We start from the raw sequence: 14,949 nt of genomic DNA, 5'->3' as shown, positions 1-14,949 counted from the left end.
TGGATAATGTCAGAGATCAAGAAGCCGGGTCCCCGGAACAGGTTAAGGATAAGGCTCGCCGCCAAATTTTACGTGACTTGGCCGAGGATTTTGAACAAGATCTCCCATACGCGATGCACCCGCACCATATGGATTTTCTGAGCGCCTTCAAGCACATCTCTGAAAAATGACCGTTAGGTACGGTCCTTGAGACTCGGTATCCGAGATTACTCTACGGAGATTACTCTGCGGAGCTAGAGCGAGTTACATCTGCTTTACTTATCCCAGTCCGGAGCATAAACACAGATGGCCATCGGATTGTTCGTCATATCATAGACAAGGTTGTTGTAGCTCGCAGGATCAATTTAACCAAAACGGTCCCTGGAGTGACTCGAGGTCTCTATCCCTCTCTGTCATGCTTGTGGACCCTGTGTCTTACCATCAGCTCCAAATGTAAAAGCTCTGTTCTTGTTTGGTTATTTCAGCAGGCCCTTATCAGAGAACTTATTTTTATACTGACTTTAGAAACACGTGTATCCGAAGCGTAGTAGATCTCTCTATATTCCGGAAATAATTCCGTCAAGATGCTTGGTATGGAGCCCTCCTGAAGGTGAAGCCGTCCTTGATGGTTTACATGTCAAGTATGAGCACTCTCCAGCCTCAACTACTAGATTATAGACCTACCTTGTGCGCACGTAGACTAAAAACTCTGTCCTCCCTAGAGTTCATCCAATAACCTTGTATCATTTTACTTGGACCCTTTCTCTGTGGAGGCATAGATATTACTTGCTCCCAACAGACTGATGAGAAAAGCCGCTTCTAACTCCCGGCTGCCAATTTATGTCATAATGCCAACCCCTCTCAACTACATAGTGACCGAATCCTTGCAACCAGCACTTTATCCCCTGGAAAAATTAGAACAATGCTTCAAAGTACTCCGGAAAGTTGGAAGGTACAGTATAGTAAGAGAGCTCTACGTTGTTCCAGGCTTCACTACTCGAACCCTGGAGTTTATTTCCCTTGCGGGATCTCCAAATCTATTCATCTCCGTTAAGACCACTTTGCCGTTCCTTTAGGACATCTTCCTCCGGGACATATGATAATAGCCACTCGCCCGCCCCAAACCTCCTCCAAACCAAAGGGTCTTCACCTGGTATCAGTGTTTGTGAACATGATGATGACAGAGATTCCCAATCAATGTTGTCCCCTGGACAATAGTTCTCTTCGATTTTGGCGAATGCCTTCATCTTCCCGTCACGTGCAATCTGCTCAGGGCCATCGTCGAGATGATTGAGATCTTGTTGAAGGTTACCCCTGGCAACAATGGCATTAGTGCGCTTCATTCGGCATGACTCGTATACTGCCAATGCCCTGTGCTTATCCTTCAGGAATGTACTCCTGTCGAGGTCTTTGAGACACTCGCCCAAAACAGCACCGTCCTCGAAAGACATGCCTGCCCCGCTTGCTAAATATGGTAGTGTAGCATGGACTGCATCGCCGAGGAGCACCATAGAGCCGCTTGGGTGAACCCAGGAGTCTATTGGGTCCCAAATAGACAGTCGCCAGCGGAGAACTGATCTGCACTTGTCCAGGAGAGATACAATCCTATTTTTAAACAATGGTTAATCTTGGCTAAGTCGCCGGACTCTGTGTGGGCAAGGAAGGAAAGAGATAGTATCGAAAGAGCATTTTTGAATGAGAAAGGATATGGGAAAGACCGTCTTGCGTGCTGCGCAGCAGGCCCGCCATAATTACCCTTCTCACAGAGCCACTTACCTGGGATCCCAGTCTCTGAACAAGTTCTGCATCTCGCTGACCTGACCCGCTAATGTCGACGGACCATCCGCTGGCATGTCATCCGGGACAAGCAAGACCATATTTAGCAGCTTGCGTTGACGAATGGCATAAGTGACTACGATTTATTAGTGAACAACCGTTGATATTGGCATCTGTGATAGAATGCCGGCTGATGGGCTGCGGGACCGCCATACCTACATGGGCACCCGGCCCGTACCAGTAAGTCACAGCCTTTTCTTCCACTATCGGCTTCATTTCAGCATCGCTCGGGATTTCATTGGCATCGAGGAGAAGTCGATAAGCCATATCACCCGTATGGCGCGGAGCATCAATCTTTCCCGAAACAATTTGTCGGCATCTCGAATGAAGTCCATCGGCGCCCACAACAAGGTCTGCTTGCCATGAAGGCTTTGAGTCAGATGTTGTGGTTACAAAGACACAGTCGTGCTCTTTGTCGAAGCGCACATCAGTAACTTCGGCGCCGACGTATAGCTGTGCTCCGAGTTGGACGGCACGTTCGTGAAGTGCTTTGTGAAGGTCGGCACGATGCACATCATAGAATGGGCTAGAGTACTCCTTGGCGGCAAGATTCATGTTCATTGAAGAGATAAGTTTCCCTCTCCAGTCCAAGATATTGCATGTCTCCGTGTCACAAATCCTGGCCGGGTCGATCATATCCAAAACTCCCCAAGATCGGAGAATCTTGCTGCTATTCGGGAGCAGTTGTATTCCAGCTCCCACTTCACCAATCTTAGGAGCAGCTTCAAGAATGTTCACATTGTGGCCGGCCAGTCGAAGGGCAATAGCTGCTCCTAACCCGCCCAGCCCGGCGCCAACGACGATGACCTTTGTAGAATATCCGTCAGTAGTTGTGCTGTCGAGACGGCATTCTTTTCAAGGTTCATGGATAGGACTGAGCGCATGCTTCAAAGCTTCCGACACCACTCACATCAAGTCCAGGCATTGCTGCTGAAAGTTTCGATTCCTTTTCTTCCCGAGTCAGTTTGTAGGTCTGGGGGTGAAATACTTTCAGAACATCAAAGCAGTCTATCACAGCTAATACTATTGTGATGATGCCCGTGACTGGATGAACACTCGGGCCAAATCTGTATACACCCAGTTAAGACCATTTGTAAGAAGCCTTTCAATAGCCGGTAGATACTGCCCTCTTTTGCCGCTCACGTATCTCGGACTCGAATGACTTGCCAGTTGTATCGTACAATGGTGGCCAAAGCTACCTAAATGCGCTTGATTGCACAATCAACGCGTACTCAGGATGGCGAAACGATCTTCGCTTATGTCCACCCTTTCCGCGTAGACTGGATAAATAGCAAGGGTGGGGGAGTAGTGGCCCGGTAAATTTACTAAACTTCTAGATCGATTCTGCTAGATAGACTTCCTATCCATCGAGTTCCTAGCCTAGGTAAATAAGATTCATTATTCCCGGTTCCGCTCCGAGCGGCGATTCCGATTCGTCTAGATAGAACTCTTGGCTAACCTCCCTAGGGGACCAATTCTAACTTCAGAGAGTTTTCACTCCTTGGCTCAGTAGTGTCACGATTAACATCATCGCACTCCTTACTGGACGTTGCAAGTTTCTGTTCCTTACACTCACATCGCTTATCTCTTCGTTATGCATTTCCCCATTGTTGAAATAGTTTTGGCACCCGATATTTCCTGGTTCCCCGCAATTTCAGCACACAAAATGAACTCCTAATATCCTCACAAACCAAGATATGCCGTGTCTATACCCATCACGCAACAATCACGCCGAAAAGGTTCCCCACTCTCAAGGGCATCATCCATCCGTTATCAGTAAATATTGACTGTAAGTATTGACTTGGAAGTCACACGAATACATAAATACAAAAGCTCGCAAGCGATTTTCTCTGCGGAAGACTCAATTCACTTTGATATACTAGTCTTCTGATCTTTCCAAAGCAAGTCTACAACCATCCGCACAGGGGTTTCACGCTGAACATCATCATGAACTTTTCCCAGGTCGAGAAGGAGCAGGACGTCGTAGAAGCACATGATGCACCTCCGACTACAGACGTCGGCGAAGGAAGTCTGTCCGACAAGTACAAGGTCGACACAGTCCACACAGATGAGGCGATGAAGGTCTTGGCTGCATATTCCGGGAATCAACATTGGACTGCGCAAGAAGAGAAGAAAGTTAGGACCAAGATTGATCGACGCCTGCTGCCAATCCTCGTCGTCACATATGCACTGCAGTACTATGATAAAACAATGATTTCTCAAGCAGTAAGTCCTCCCTTAGACTGTGCCTCTGCGTGGTTCAGCAGCAATCAATGACCAACCCGTTTTCACCAAAGGCACTCTTCGGACTCCGCAAAGACCTCGAGTTGACTGGAAATCGATACTCCATGGCCTCTGCCATCTTCTTCCTAGGATTCATCTGTGGAGCGTACCCGGCTTCTCAATTAGCCCAGCGATATCCGATCGAGCGGGTCGCTAGTAGCCTGGTATTGCTCTGGGGCATCTGCTTCCTCTTGACTGCTGCTTGTTTCTCCTGGCAGAGCCTCTACGTCCAGCGATTCTTCCTCGGTTTCCTCGAAGCCGGAGTGAGCCCTATCTTTATGCTTATGGTCGGCCAGTTCTATAAAAAAGATGAGCAAGCATTGAGAATGGGGTAAGATTGGTATTTCCTACAGAAAAAGGCCAGCTTACTAATTCTCGATCTAGTATTTGGTACGCTGCCTCTGGGATGATAACGCTCGTTTCCCCTGTTCTCAATTATGGCCTTGGTCATATTGAAGGTTCTCTATCGCCGTGGAGATATATGTACATTGTTGGTGGCGTGGTTACCACAATGTGGTCGGCCGTAGTCTATTTTTGCATGCCCCCGGATCCGATACGTGCCAGAGGCTTCCACGAGCGAGAGAAGTATATTGCAGTTGCTCGCCTTCGAATCAATAACAGCGGAGTGCGCAATACACATTTCAAGAAGCAACATGTCCTAGAACTATGCCGAGACGAGAAATTTTGGCTGATTTTTGCTCAAGCCTTTTTGAGCATGATTGCTTCAGGACCGGTCAACACGTTTATGCCCATTATCATTTCTGGATTTGGCTTCAATACTCTCAATAGCCTCCTTTTAACCATCCCCGCTGGGGCCGTTGGTGGTGCAATCATCCTGTTTACCACATACACATCATACAAGTTCCGCAATACGAGGACAATTGCCATCCTTTGTTGCGAACTCCTTGTTATCATGGCATCATTACTCTTGTGGAAACTCCCTCGAGATGCGGAAGGCGGCCTCCTCTTTGCGGTGTACCTGATGACAGGCTACAGTGGAGGCTGGGGTGTCATCATGGGATTGTCCATTGCCAACTCCGCTGGATATACCAAGCGAGTCGTCAGCTCATCTGCCATCCACGTTGGGTATTGCCTTGGTAAGTCTCAGCCTCCGCAAGTTCTGTCAATACTTCCAGCCGTAAATTAGTTCTGACTCAGTTTTCCTCAGGCCAATTTACTGCACCACTTCTGTTCAAGCCCGAAGATGCGCCTGAATATCTTCCTGGGTTTATTGCAGTCCTAGTAACTGCGGCAGCGTCGGCGAGTCTCAACATCCTGTACCGTTTCATCTGTATCTGGCAAAACAAACGTCGAGATCAGTCTGGCATTCTGGAGGGTTATGACCACGCATATGAAGATGACGTGACTGACAAGAAGGTAAGTGCGAATCAACTGCGCTTTCACCCTCCACGGGATCTGCAGACAACTTGTAAGCCCACTGACTTTGGAGCAACATGCAGAATCCGCAGTTTAGATACGTTTACTAGCCACCGTGGTTCCACATGGAAGCTGCGGCAGGTCAATATGTAGAACCACATGGCGACGCATATGGTGTCGGAGATATTTCAGGCTTTCTAAAATAGAGCGTTGTTCGAACAGTATCTGGAAAAGAAATTGAGGGTGACATCCAGAGTTGAGTTCAATTTGCAGGCTTCCATTGCCATGATCGAATAGCCGCTATCAAATCGAGTGGGTTCACCACTACCCGAGCATAGGCACCATATATCTAGTGTTGTTGTCGTCATCAACTTCAATATAACATACATCTACACTCTCGTGAAAATTTTTGAAATACATGTGGACGAAGAATCCACTGGTGACTATCGTAGTCACAGGACGGAATACTAATCCCACGGCCTGTACGCTTCACATTTTCACTCCACGCATTTATATTTAGTCCACGTTCATCATCACCAGCGACTCATTCATATAAAATGCCTAGATGCGGCCTGCATCAACATCAATAATCTGGAGACTGTCAGCTCTTGTTTTCAGACAATCAGTCTTTGAGCGTCCAAGGCGTACTGATGAGGTAATAAAGGAGCTTTTATCGCTAAGAAGAAAATGTATGACATTAGCCATCTCAACTGGCTCCGCCAATCGTCCAAGGACATTTGCTTTTCTCCATCCCTCACGAATGGATTCTGGCACAGCGCTAACCATAGCAGTATCCGTGATACCACTACACTCTAGAGTTAATTGTCACAGAGATTGCAAGGAAAGGGTCAAGCAACAGACACTTACGGTGCAATGGCATTGACTCGGACTCCCTGTGAACCCATCTCCCGGGCAACAGACTTGGAAAGAGCACTGACTGCTGCTTTACTGGCAGAATACGCTGCATTGCCAGGTGAGCCAATCCGGGCCCCGATGCTTGAAGCGTTCACAATCGAGGCGCCCTTGGAATTCCTATACTGAAGTTGAGCACGCATAGCGTTCTTGACTCCTCCCAAGTTGATTCCAATCACACGATCCCAAGCATCGTCCGTTTCCTGCTCCAGATTAATTGTTCCCGATCCAGAAATACCTGCCAAGTTGGCACCACCTTTTCCAAGTAGTAGAATTAGCTGCGGAAAGAATGGTGCAACCTCCATTAGTCTACCATGTTGACTTACCATCGATGGGCCCGAAGGCTTCCACAACGGCCTTAGTGGCTACGTCAACTTCTGCAGAAGAGCTGACATCGACTTTGATTGCGAGAGCCGTGCCCCCGAAAGATCTTATTTGCGCCTCAATGTCGAAAATGCTCGAGTTGATATCAAACAGAGCTACTTTAGCCATTTCTGCACCCAGAAGTACGGCCGTGGCTTTCCCGATCCCACTACCGGCGCCGGTGACTATTATGACTTTCTCAGCAACAGATATTTTCAGTTCTTAAAATTATGGCCAGCAGTTGTAAGCTGTGTTGGCTGTTATCGAGGCTGGGTCGGTGGAACACTCTTAATGGAAATCACCGTATACGGCAGACCCTCGCCTTCCGCTAAAGCAATTATTCCCATAACCCCACCCTTGTGCACGATTGGGGTCCTGTATGCTTGCCAGACGCCAGCAACGGCAACGGCCCAGGGTTAACAGTAGCCGAGCCGAACAGGCCGGGGGTTAAGGCGCATCCCATAGTCAGTGGAGTCGTGCATAATGATCACAGGAGCGGACCCGAATTTCATTGGACTGATTTTTCCGGACCTTTAACACTAATTTCTGAGTTTCGTACGATGAGCGACGCCGGCCGCAGATAGACTCCAAAATACTCCCCCACCCTTTGAGGCGCCTACGGATCTCCAGCAGGAGACAGACCTTCAGCGCCAACAACTACATAAGTTTGTGCTTTACGAAAGCCGGTAAGGCCGAGGGATATTATATCTTGCCCACGGTGTCTATAGTTCCATTTTGACGCATCCCTCAGCGATATCGACCACCATGCTTACTAGTATGACCGCCGTATCTTCCTCCATGGAGACAGTCGACACGAAAACGGCGATTTATGCTGTCGGCGCCTTCATAGTGTTGACAGCCTGGTTGATACTCCGGAAACGGACCTCGAATCTTCCAAACGGTCCCCGAGGTCTTCCCTTGTTCGGCAACATGTTTTCTATGAAAGATGGCACCCTGCTCCACCTGAAGCTCACCGAATGGGCTCACAAGTACGGAGACTTCTACTCTTTTATGATGGGCCGCTCCCCCGTTATTGTGCTCAACAGCCCTCAAGCCATCAACGACCTGTTCGTGAAACGCGGCAGCAAATACAGTTCCAGACCAAAGGCGTCGAATCAGGCGAGCATCATCACGCAAAACGCGAGGATTGTGGCGATTCCCTACGGAGAACAGTGGCGAGTGAGTATTTCCCTCGCACATCTTGAAGACACTGTCCTGACAAAATGATTAGAAGCACAGGAAAGTGTACCACGAGCTTCTCAACATGCAAAACGCCAAGATCTTTCTCCCATACCAGGAATACGAGAGTAGACGCACGCTGAAGAACTTGCTCGATGAACCGGCTGGGTTTTGGCGAGAAGTGACCAGGTATTCAGCAAGTGTGACATTTAGCCTACTGTATGTGTCTTCAACGCGTCTCAGTAAGAGAATGATCTAAGTGACAGCGTGTATAGCTTAGGATGCCGGTTCGATTCTGCCGACACCGCAATCCCGCAAGAGATCAACAAAAGAATGTTGATGATGTTTAAAGGGATCCGACCAGGCGCCTGGCTTGTTGACTGGGTTCCCTTCCTGGACTATCTTCCTGATGCGTTGGCGCCATGGCGCGCCTCGGCCGTGGACCTTCGAAACCAAATTATGCCTTTCTTTCTCATATTTTATAATGCCATGAAAGAGAGAATACGAAGAAACACAGCGCCGGACTGCTTCCTGGCGCGCCTACTGAAGCAGGAAGGCTCGGTATTCGATGAATCGGAACCTCCTCATATCATTGCAACAACTATGGCGGCTGGGACCGACACCACTGCAACAACTCTCCAGTGGTTCTTTAAAGCGGCTATACTGTTTCCTGACGCAGTCAGAAAGGCACAAGAGGAGATCTATCGGGTTGTAGGACCAGATCGTCTCCCCAATTGGGAAGACCGTCCAAATCTCCCTTATCTAGCAGCTCTTTTAGATGAGACACACCGATGGGCCACGGCCACACCTCTTGCTTTCATCCACGCCACAAGCGAGGCGGATGTATACAGAGGCAAGGACATTCCCCGTGGAGCAATTGTCTATAGCAATGTCTACGCCGTGCATAACGACCCTCATATCTTTGCAAGGCCGGAAGAGTGGATTCCAGAAAGATTTCTCCCCAAATCGGACAAGAGAGCAGCACCAGAAGCTAATCACGCAGGTACACACTACGCATTTGGGGCAGGACGTCGAGAATGTCCTGGCAGGCATGTTGCAGATGCCAGCCTGTATATCGTGATTAGCCGCATCCTGTGGGCGTATGACATTGTTGGGAATCCCAAGAAGCCCCCCCCGCGAGGTTACTGTAAGCCACATGACTGCCACCCTGCTCAAGATCATGAACTAAACTCATCACTAGCGGGAGCCTTCCCCGTATTCGGACCTGCTCGATTTGAAGCAACTCTCAAGCCGCGTAGTGAAACTGCAATTCGCCTGATTCGTGAGGAAGCAGAGATTAATCGCCCTGCAGAGATGGAGGATTCGACGGTCTACGACAAGCTCGTTGCTCAATTACTATCGGATCCTTGAGTTCGTCATGCCGGTTCAATTATGTCAACAAGGCAAGCTTTCCATGCAGGACAAGATGACCCGGGATTGTGGCAGGCGTATCTTGGCTCGCCTACTTCAACTACAGTCTGCTTGGGCTCCGCCCAAACGGACAGATATTGAGCCAACTTAAAAAGTGCACTGGTTGACTGGCTACTTTATTCCTAGAAAATCTTTCGTGTTCACATTGTGGAAAGACGATAGGCTACATAACACGCAAGGCCATGGACTGCATGCCCACCGAATATAGCTATATCGCATAAAGCTGCTACAACCTTTCAGCAGAGAGGGCGATGGCACGATGACTATCGACGTAGTATTTTTTGCATTTGGAGATATTGAAGGTTCCACTTCAAGGCGCCATCCGTTGTTTGACGTAGAGAGAGCCAAAATGGTGTCGACGCCTGCAAATCGTCTATGAAGTTGTCCAAAGTCTAGATGATAAAGCGTCGGTAGCATAACTAGGCTATGAGACACTATCCTGCCTCCTAAGTATTGATGTTTGACACAATAGACGGGACATTTCATCTAATATCGCTCCGAGACTAAGCTTACCACAATGTCATCTAGAGACACCGTGTGTCTGGTTACCGTTGCCTCAGCTCACTCATTCTCCCACATGGACTTATGAAAGCAATCTCGTGCGTATTTGAGTCTATCTTGACTACGACAGTGCTCCAAGATGGTCTACGCGCCCGGTTCGGTGATATGGATTGCCATATCAGCGCCTTGAATTTCCCCAATGGTTCTTCCCATTCCAAAATAGGTAAAGCGATTTGGTGTGCAATAAGTGAGATGATAATCCTCATAACGAGGATCCTTAAGGACCTCATTGAAGTGCCAGGTTGACCCGACCGAGGGGCCAATGACGGGGCCGTCCACTTTGCCATTCTTGAACCTAGAGACCTTCGCATTAGCAGACATTCTCCATTTGGAACCGAAGAGAAAGGTCAGACTGACCAACTACGACAAGTGCTGCTCCACACCATTTCCTTCATGAGTACGTTTCTGTACTCAATGAAGTCCCACATGGCCTCTTCGGTAGGCTCCATGCTGGATATGTTTTCGGTCTGCATTTTCGAGATACATTTGAAGGCATAGTTAATTTCAGTCTCCACTCCAGATATGAGTGATCCATTTGCAATTGGGCTATTCGGACCGCCAGTCACTGCCACAGTATACCTCGGTTAGTGAAGGTCGACACTACGGGACTATGCAATAAAACGGGAGACTCACTAAAATAGTTCGGGAAGCCGGGAGCTGTCACTGAAAGGTAGTGCAATGGCTCTTCTTTCCAGTATTCAGATAGATTCCGACCATTCCGACCTACGATGGGAAAAGGAGGGCGGTGCGAGCAATCGAAACCGGTGGCACAGATGATGGCGTCTAAGTCAAAGTGTCGACCATCAATCAGTTCGATACCGGTCTCGGTCACCTTGTCGATTTCACAGGTGACAACGGTGACGTTGGGTTCAAGCAGCGACTCGAGGTAACCCTCACCCGGCGTAAATCTAATCAAGGATCACTAATTCAGAGTTGTTTCGACAATTCCGGACTCAAAACTTACCTTCTACAGCCAACATGGAACTTCGGAATCAGCTTGGCACACAACTCTTCATTTCCTTTCAGTCGTTGCTTCATCAACTCCGAATACTTGGCAAATACTTGCTTTTGCATCTCTGAATGCTTGTAGTAAAGGGAATATGTTGCACTGCCAAAATTCTGGATACTCCTCCGATACTCCAAGAACAGCTTTTTGTCAGTATTGAATCTCTCGATTTCTTCGGGTGTGTAGACTGTAGCTCGTCCCTCTGAAGCCAACCCTTGGCTAAACTCCGGAGTGATCCAGTTCGGTGATCTGTTGAAGCTCACGACTGATTTGCACACTATTCTTGATTAAAGAGTTGATCCGACTCAATGATACTGAGGCTTACCTTTCTGCATCTTGGGAACGATCTGAATACCAGATGATCCAGCACCAATCACGGCGACGTCTTTGCCAGTGTAGTCCCAATCAACGTCCCATTTGGCAGAATGTAGGAGTTTACCTTTGAAGTCATGCAAACCTTTGATCTCAGGCCACTTCCAGTTACTGTAATGAACCCTTAGCCAGACACCCAAAGTAGAGGTCCGAGGGATCTTAATACTTGAGGACTCCATTACAGTTGAGGAGCACGTGGCAGAAGTCTTCGACCACGGTGCCTTCGGACTGATTCTCGACTTTGACATGCCAGCCTTTCTCAGACTCGGACCATCGAGCTTCAACCACACGGTGTTGGAACTTGATATATTTCATGCAGCCCCATTTGACGGCACAGCTCTCGATATAGGCGAATATCTCAGGGCGCTCAACGTAGCTGAAGGCATGTCAGGAACAGCTAGTCTCAGCTGTATAGGACTAGAGATGCTTACAACCGTGACCAATTAGGGTTTCCTTCCCAGGAGTAGGTATAGGCGTGGGCGGGGATATCACATGCGCAACCAGGGTACCTGTTCTCGTACCAAGTACCCCCCACATTGTCGTTCTTCTCATAAATGGCAATATCCACATTTTCGAGGTCTCGTTCGTACTTGTATGCTGCCGCTATGCCAGAAATACCGGCGCCAATGCAAATCAATCGCAACTTGCGTTTCGTGTGCAGTGGTTGATCAAGCAGCTCAACCGGCCGGGGGTCTCTCCGACTTGATTCACCGTTCGTGCGTTCGGAATGAGCTACAATCATTGTGGTGATATGATAATGGGAAGTGCTCTGTTGTGTCAACAATTCAGGGAGGGATGGCCGACACAATCATTGCACCAAAGAGACATCAAATCCTGACGCAAAGTTGATTTAGTACCAGCAGCAAGATGTCAAGAAGAGATTACAATGCAGGTTAACGCCCCCCATCTTTTTGATCCGATCGCCAGGCCTTTGCGGCATTTGGATGGTGGCTAATGAATGAATTTGCAGTGGGAGACTTTTACATGAGTGGGGTACACTTCCTACGGTGGTCAGCGTATGACCTTTCGGCTGTGGCGCAAAATTGTCAGAGATCGGGGCTCCTGCTCGTGCACTGATCTGTGAGATAACAATTGGGAAGTCTTAGATGACAAAGGTACTTGCTAAAGACTCCATCTTTGCCCGCGAAGTATTGTCCAGTGCGGATGAGGGCTAAATCTCGTATAGTTATGAACTCCAGTGCTCAAATATTATCGCCTGAAGAGGGACAGGCAAGCTAGACTGGACCGGTAGGACCCGCCTAAAATTGTTTTACCCAATCGGAGCCCGCGCTCGGGGCGGAATCGGAAATAATGAACCCCATGCTCGTTGGTCTTTCAGTCGCCGAGCCAGGTAAACGGCTCTTGGTTGCCAATTGATCTCCAGGGACTGACGAGCTCAACTTTAAAAGAGTGACATATCATGTTCCACAAAGATGGGGGGAATCCAATGCCAGCAAAAGACTAAGTTCGTTGGTCGAGATTGATTGTCAAGTTGCATGCCAGTCAGGGCAGATAGGAGTTGAGACAACCCAGCATGATTCGACTGGCTCAGGTCACATTGACAGCACTCTTGCTATCTACGCTTATGGTTGGTGCCTCTGGTCATCGCTGCTGAACGTATCCCTTTCCTCCGTCGGAAGTTTGCACGCAATAGTAGAACCTTTGATTCCTGAGTTGCAAAGACGGGTCGGGCAGTTACTGGACTAATGATCCAATCCCTAAAGGGGACTTTGAAAGACAACAAGAGTATAGATGTTCAGATCATCATGCGGCTGGCAAGACTCGACGAGAAAAAGAAAGTAAAGGACAGATTCATCGAGAACCCATTCCTAAAAGGGAAGGTAGACGATTTTGGGCGACAAACTTGGAGATAAATAGGATTTCCATTAGCCTTGACAGCGCTATAGGCTGCATATTGTGAGATATGCATTGCTGTTATATCTTTAAAGTGAACGCGTTGACCACAGTGAAGAACAAATTTGTAGCCTGTCCGATCTTGAGAGAAGGATAGTTATCCCTAAGAGGTCGGCCGAGAAGCTGCAGGAAAAAAAAGACCACAGCAATCTCGCTGCACAGAAATGTCGGAAAATGTCATGCTTGATCAAGGTAGAAGGATGCGAGAAGCCGCGTCTTCTTGAAAGATAAATAACCTAAAGGAGCATATAAGAGTCGAGAAAGCTCATTCCAAGGATTAAAAGAAGATTTGATCTTGCTCAAGCGTTTAGAATTGCTTAGAGGCGAAAGCATTAAAATCTAGATTAATGCCCTCACCAATAAATATGCATTCACGGGAAGGGGAAGAAAAGCTGGTGAGGAATCAAACAGTGATGGACCTGACGGTCGCTCTGTTGACCGCTTGGCCTTGTGAGTGCTGCGATGGAAGCGACCTTGAGGGTTCAAGCGGATCCCTTTCATCTTCCGCTACTGGTCAGCCTCGTTAATGCTGAAGTACCATTATCAGCGCTCTCGTCTTTCGAGAATGGTGTCGCAAAGCCCGCCGTGGAGAGGAGGTTATCTGATGACCTGGATAGATGAAATTCAATTAGGATGAGACACTACCGAGATAACACAGCAGACTTGTTCAATCGATGTATTCGCTATGCGTGTCATGAGCAGAGCCTCCTCGCATGTGATCATGCTAAACAGCTTCTGTCGAGTTTCATTTCCTTGGCCGCTGTACTTTGGTCATGCTCTTCGGATATTTGGCTTCAGGAAGTAGAGCATAGTGTGTGCTGAACCAAAACGTATAAAAAACTCTCGAAGGCCAACGGAGTAAATCGAGCCGAAGTCAGTGATTGGGTCTTCAGCTCATCACACGAGCACAAGAGACCGCACCAATGATATTAGTGTGGCAGCCTGACTGAATGGCCTCATACTCTGAAAGCAACTGTCAACCAACCGATTAACATCCCTGGAAGTGTGCAGGCTGGAGTAGGCAAGCTTCACTAGGCTGCTAATCACAACCCAAAGGCCCTCACACGCTCTTTTCACCATTTAAAGGTAAGTGTGAGTGGGCGAAGGGCGAGTGGGCATACAGTATCACAGTGGCATGGCCAGCCCAGTGAGCCGCTCGGGGTTAGTTGGATATCTTTGTTGCTGCCAGGTGAACCACAATATAATTCACATTCACATCTGTATTGTTTATGCCGGCAGCTGCCTTCCCTGTGAGTGGTCCAGGCGGGGAGAGTGAATCGCTGGCCAGGCAACCACCCATGCTGGAAGGTGTGCCGAGAGCCGCCAAGCCATCCAATTTTCCAATTCGCGATACTTAAACCGGTGCCTGCAACCTCTTGATCTTCTTTTTTTCTCCTTTCTCTATTCTAGGTAAGCAACTCCCTCTGCGCACGTCGTGTTCCAGCACCATCATCCCTCGTCTGCCTGTCTGAAAAGCAGAAGCACAGTCTTGTGGCCCAGTCCTTCTTGGCCTGCTCTGCTGCCTGATGCCTCTCCCATAAATCCCACTCACCACCACCACACCTCGCCTCTGAGATCTTCTTCTGACTCTCCATCTTAGTGCACGGGCTTTAACGTTGACAGTGAGGAGCAATCCGAGTCACGTTTTTTGCTGTTTGAAAACTGAAACTATGACCACTTCAGTTGGTCTTCGGATCGGCTGGGAATCTTTGGAATATTACTCTATGGTGTTCTCC

General features: G+C 48.4%; 5 protein-coding genes across 5 annotated transcripts; 2 read left to right on the top strand and 3 right to left on the bottom strand.

Moving 5' to 3' along the window:
- Window positions 1-1,016: 1,016 nt before the first annotated feature.
- A1O9_09268 (uncharacterized protein) lies at window positions 1,017-2,740 on the bottom strand (the record flags this gene model as incomplete). Its single annotated transcript, XM_013401962.1, has 4 exons — window positions 1,017-1,584; window positions 1,756-1,891; window positions 1,971-2,622; window positions 2,726-2,740. The coding sequence occupies 4 exons, from the start codon at window positions 2,738-2,740 to the stop codon at window positions 1,017-1,019; spliced, it is 1,371 nt and encodes a 456-aa protein (XP_013257416.1).
- Window positions 2,741-3,762: 1,022 nt separating this feature from the next.
- On the top strand, window positions 3,763-5,628 carry A1O9_09267 (uncharacterized protein; the record flags this gene model as incomplete). The annotated part of the gene is made up of 4 exons (XM_013401961.1): window positions 3,763-4,041; window positions 4,113-4,429; window positions 4,483-5,195; window positions 5,267-5,628. 4 exons carry the CDS (start codon window positions 3,763-3,765, stop codon window positions 5,626-5,628), a joined length of 1,671 nt encoding a protein of 556 aa, XP_013257415.1.
- A 408-nt stretch (window positions 5,629-6,036) lies between these two features.
- A1O9_09266 (uncharacterized protein) lies at window positions 6,037-6,879 on the bottom strand (the record flags this gene model as incomplete). The annotated part of the gene is made up of 3 exons (XM_013401960.1): window positions 6,037-6,280; window positions 6,343-6,643; window positions 6,714-6,879. 3 exons carry the CDS (start codon window positions 6,877-6,879, stop codon window positions 6,037-6,039), a joined length of 711 nt encoding a protein of 236 aa, XP_013257414.1.
- A 636-nt stretch (window positions 6,880-7,515) lies between these two features.
- Window positions 7,516-9,300, top strand: A1O9_09265 (uncharacterized protein; the record flags this gene model as incomplete). Its single annotated transcript, XM_013401959.1, has 3 exons — window positions 7,516-7,929; window positions 7,982-8,148; window positions 8,205-9,300. 3 exons carry the CDS (start codon window positions 7,516-7,518, stop codon window positions 9,298-9,300), a joined length of 1,677 nt encoding a protein of 558 aa, XP_013257413.1.
- A 705-nt stretch (window positions 9,301-10,005) lies between these two features.
- Window positions 10,006-12,041, bottom strand: A1O9_09264 (uncharacterized protein; the record flags this gene model as incomplete). Its single annotated transcript, XM_013401958.1, has 7 exons — window positions 10,006-10,216; window positions 10,279-10,486; window positions 10,555-10,829; window positions 10,886-11,204; window positions 11,253-11,410; window positions 11,466-11,675; window positions 11,731-12,041. 7 exons carry the CDS (start codon window positions 12,039-12,041, stop codon window positions 10,006-10,008), a joined length of 1,692 nt encoding a protein of 563 aa, XP_013257412.1.
- Between the last annotated feature and the right edge of the window lie 2,908 nt (window positions 12,042-14,949).

Source organism: Exophiala aquamarina (assembly GCF_000709125.1).
Source record: "Exophiala aquamarina CBS 119918 chromosome Unknown aczIA-supercont1.9, whole genome shotgun sequence".
NCBI classification, from domain to species: Eukaryota; Fungi; Ascomycota; class Eurotiomycetes; order Chaetothyriales; family Herpotrichiellaceae; genus Exophiala; species Exophiala aquamarina.
This window is presented reverse-complemented; position numbering and strand designations above follow the sequence as displayed.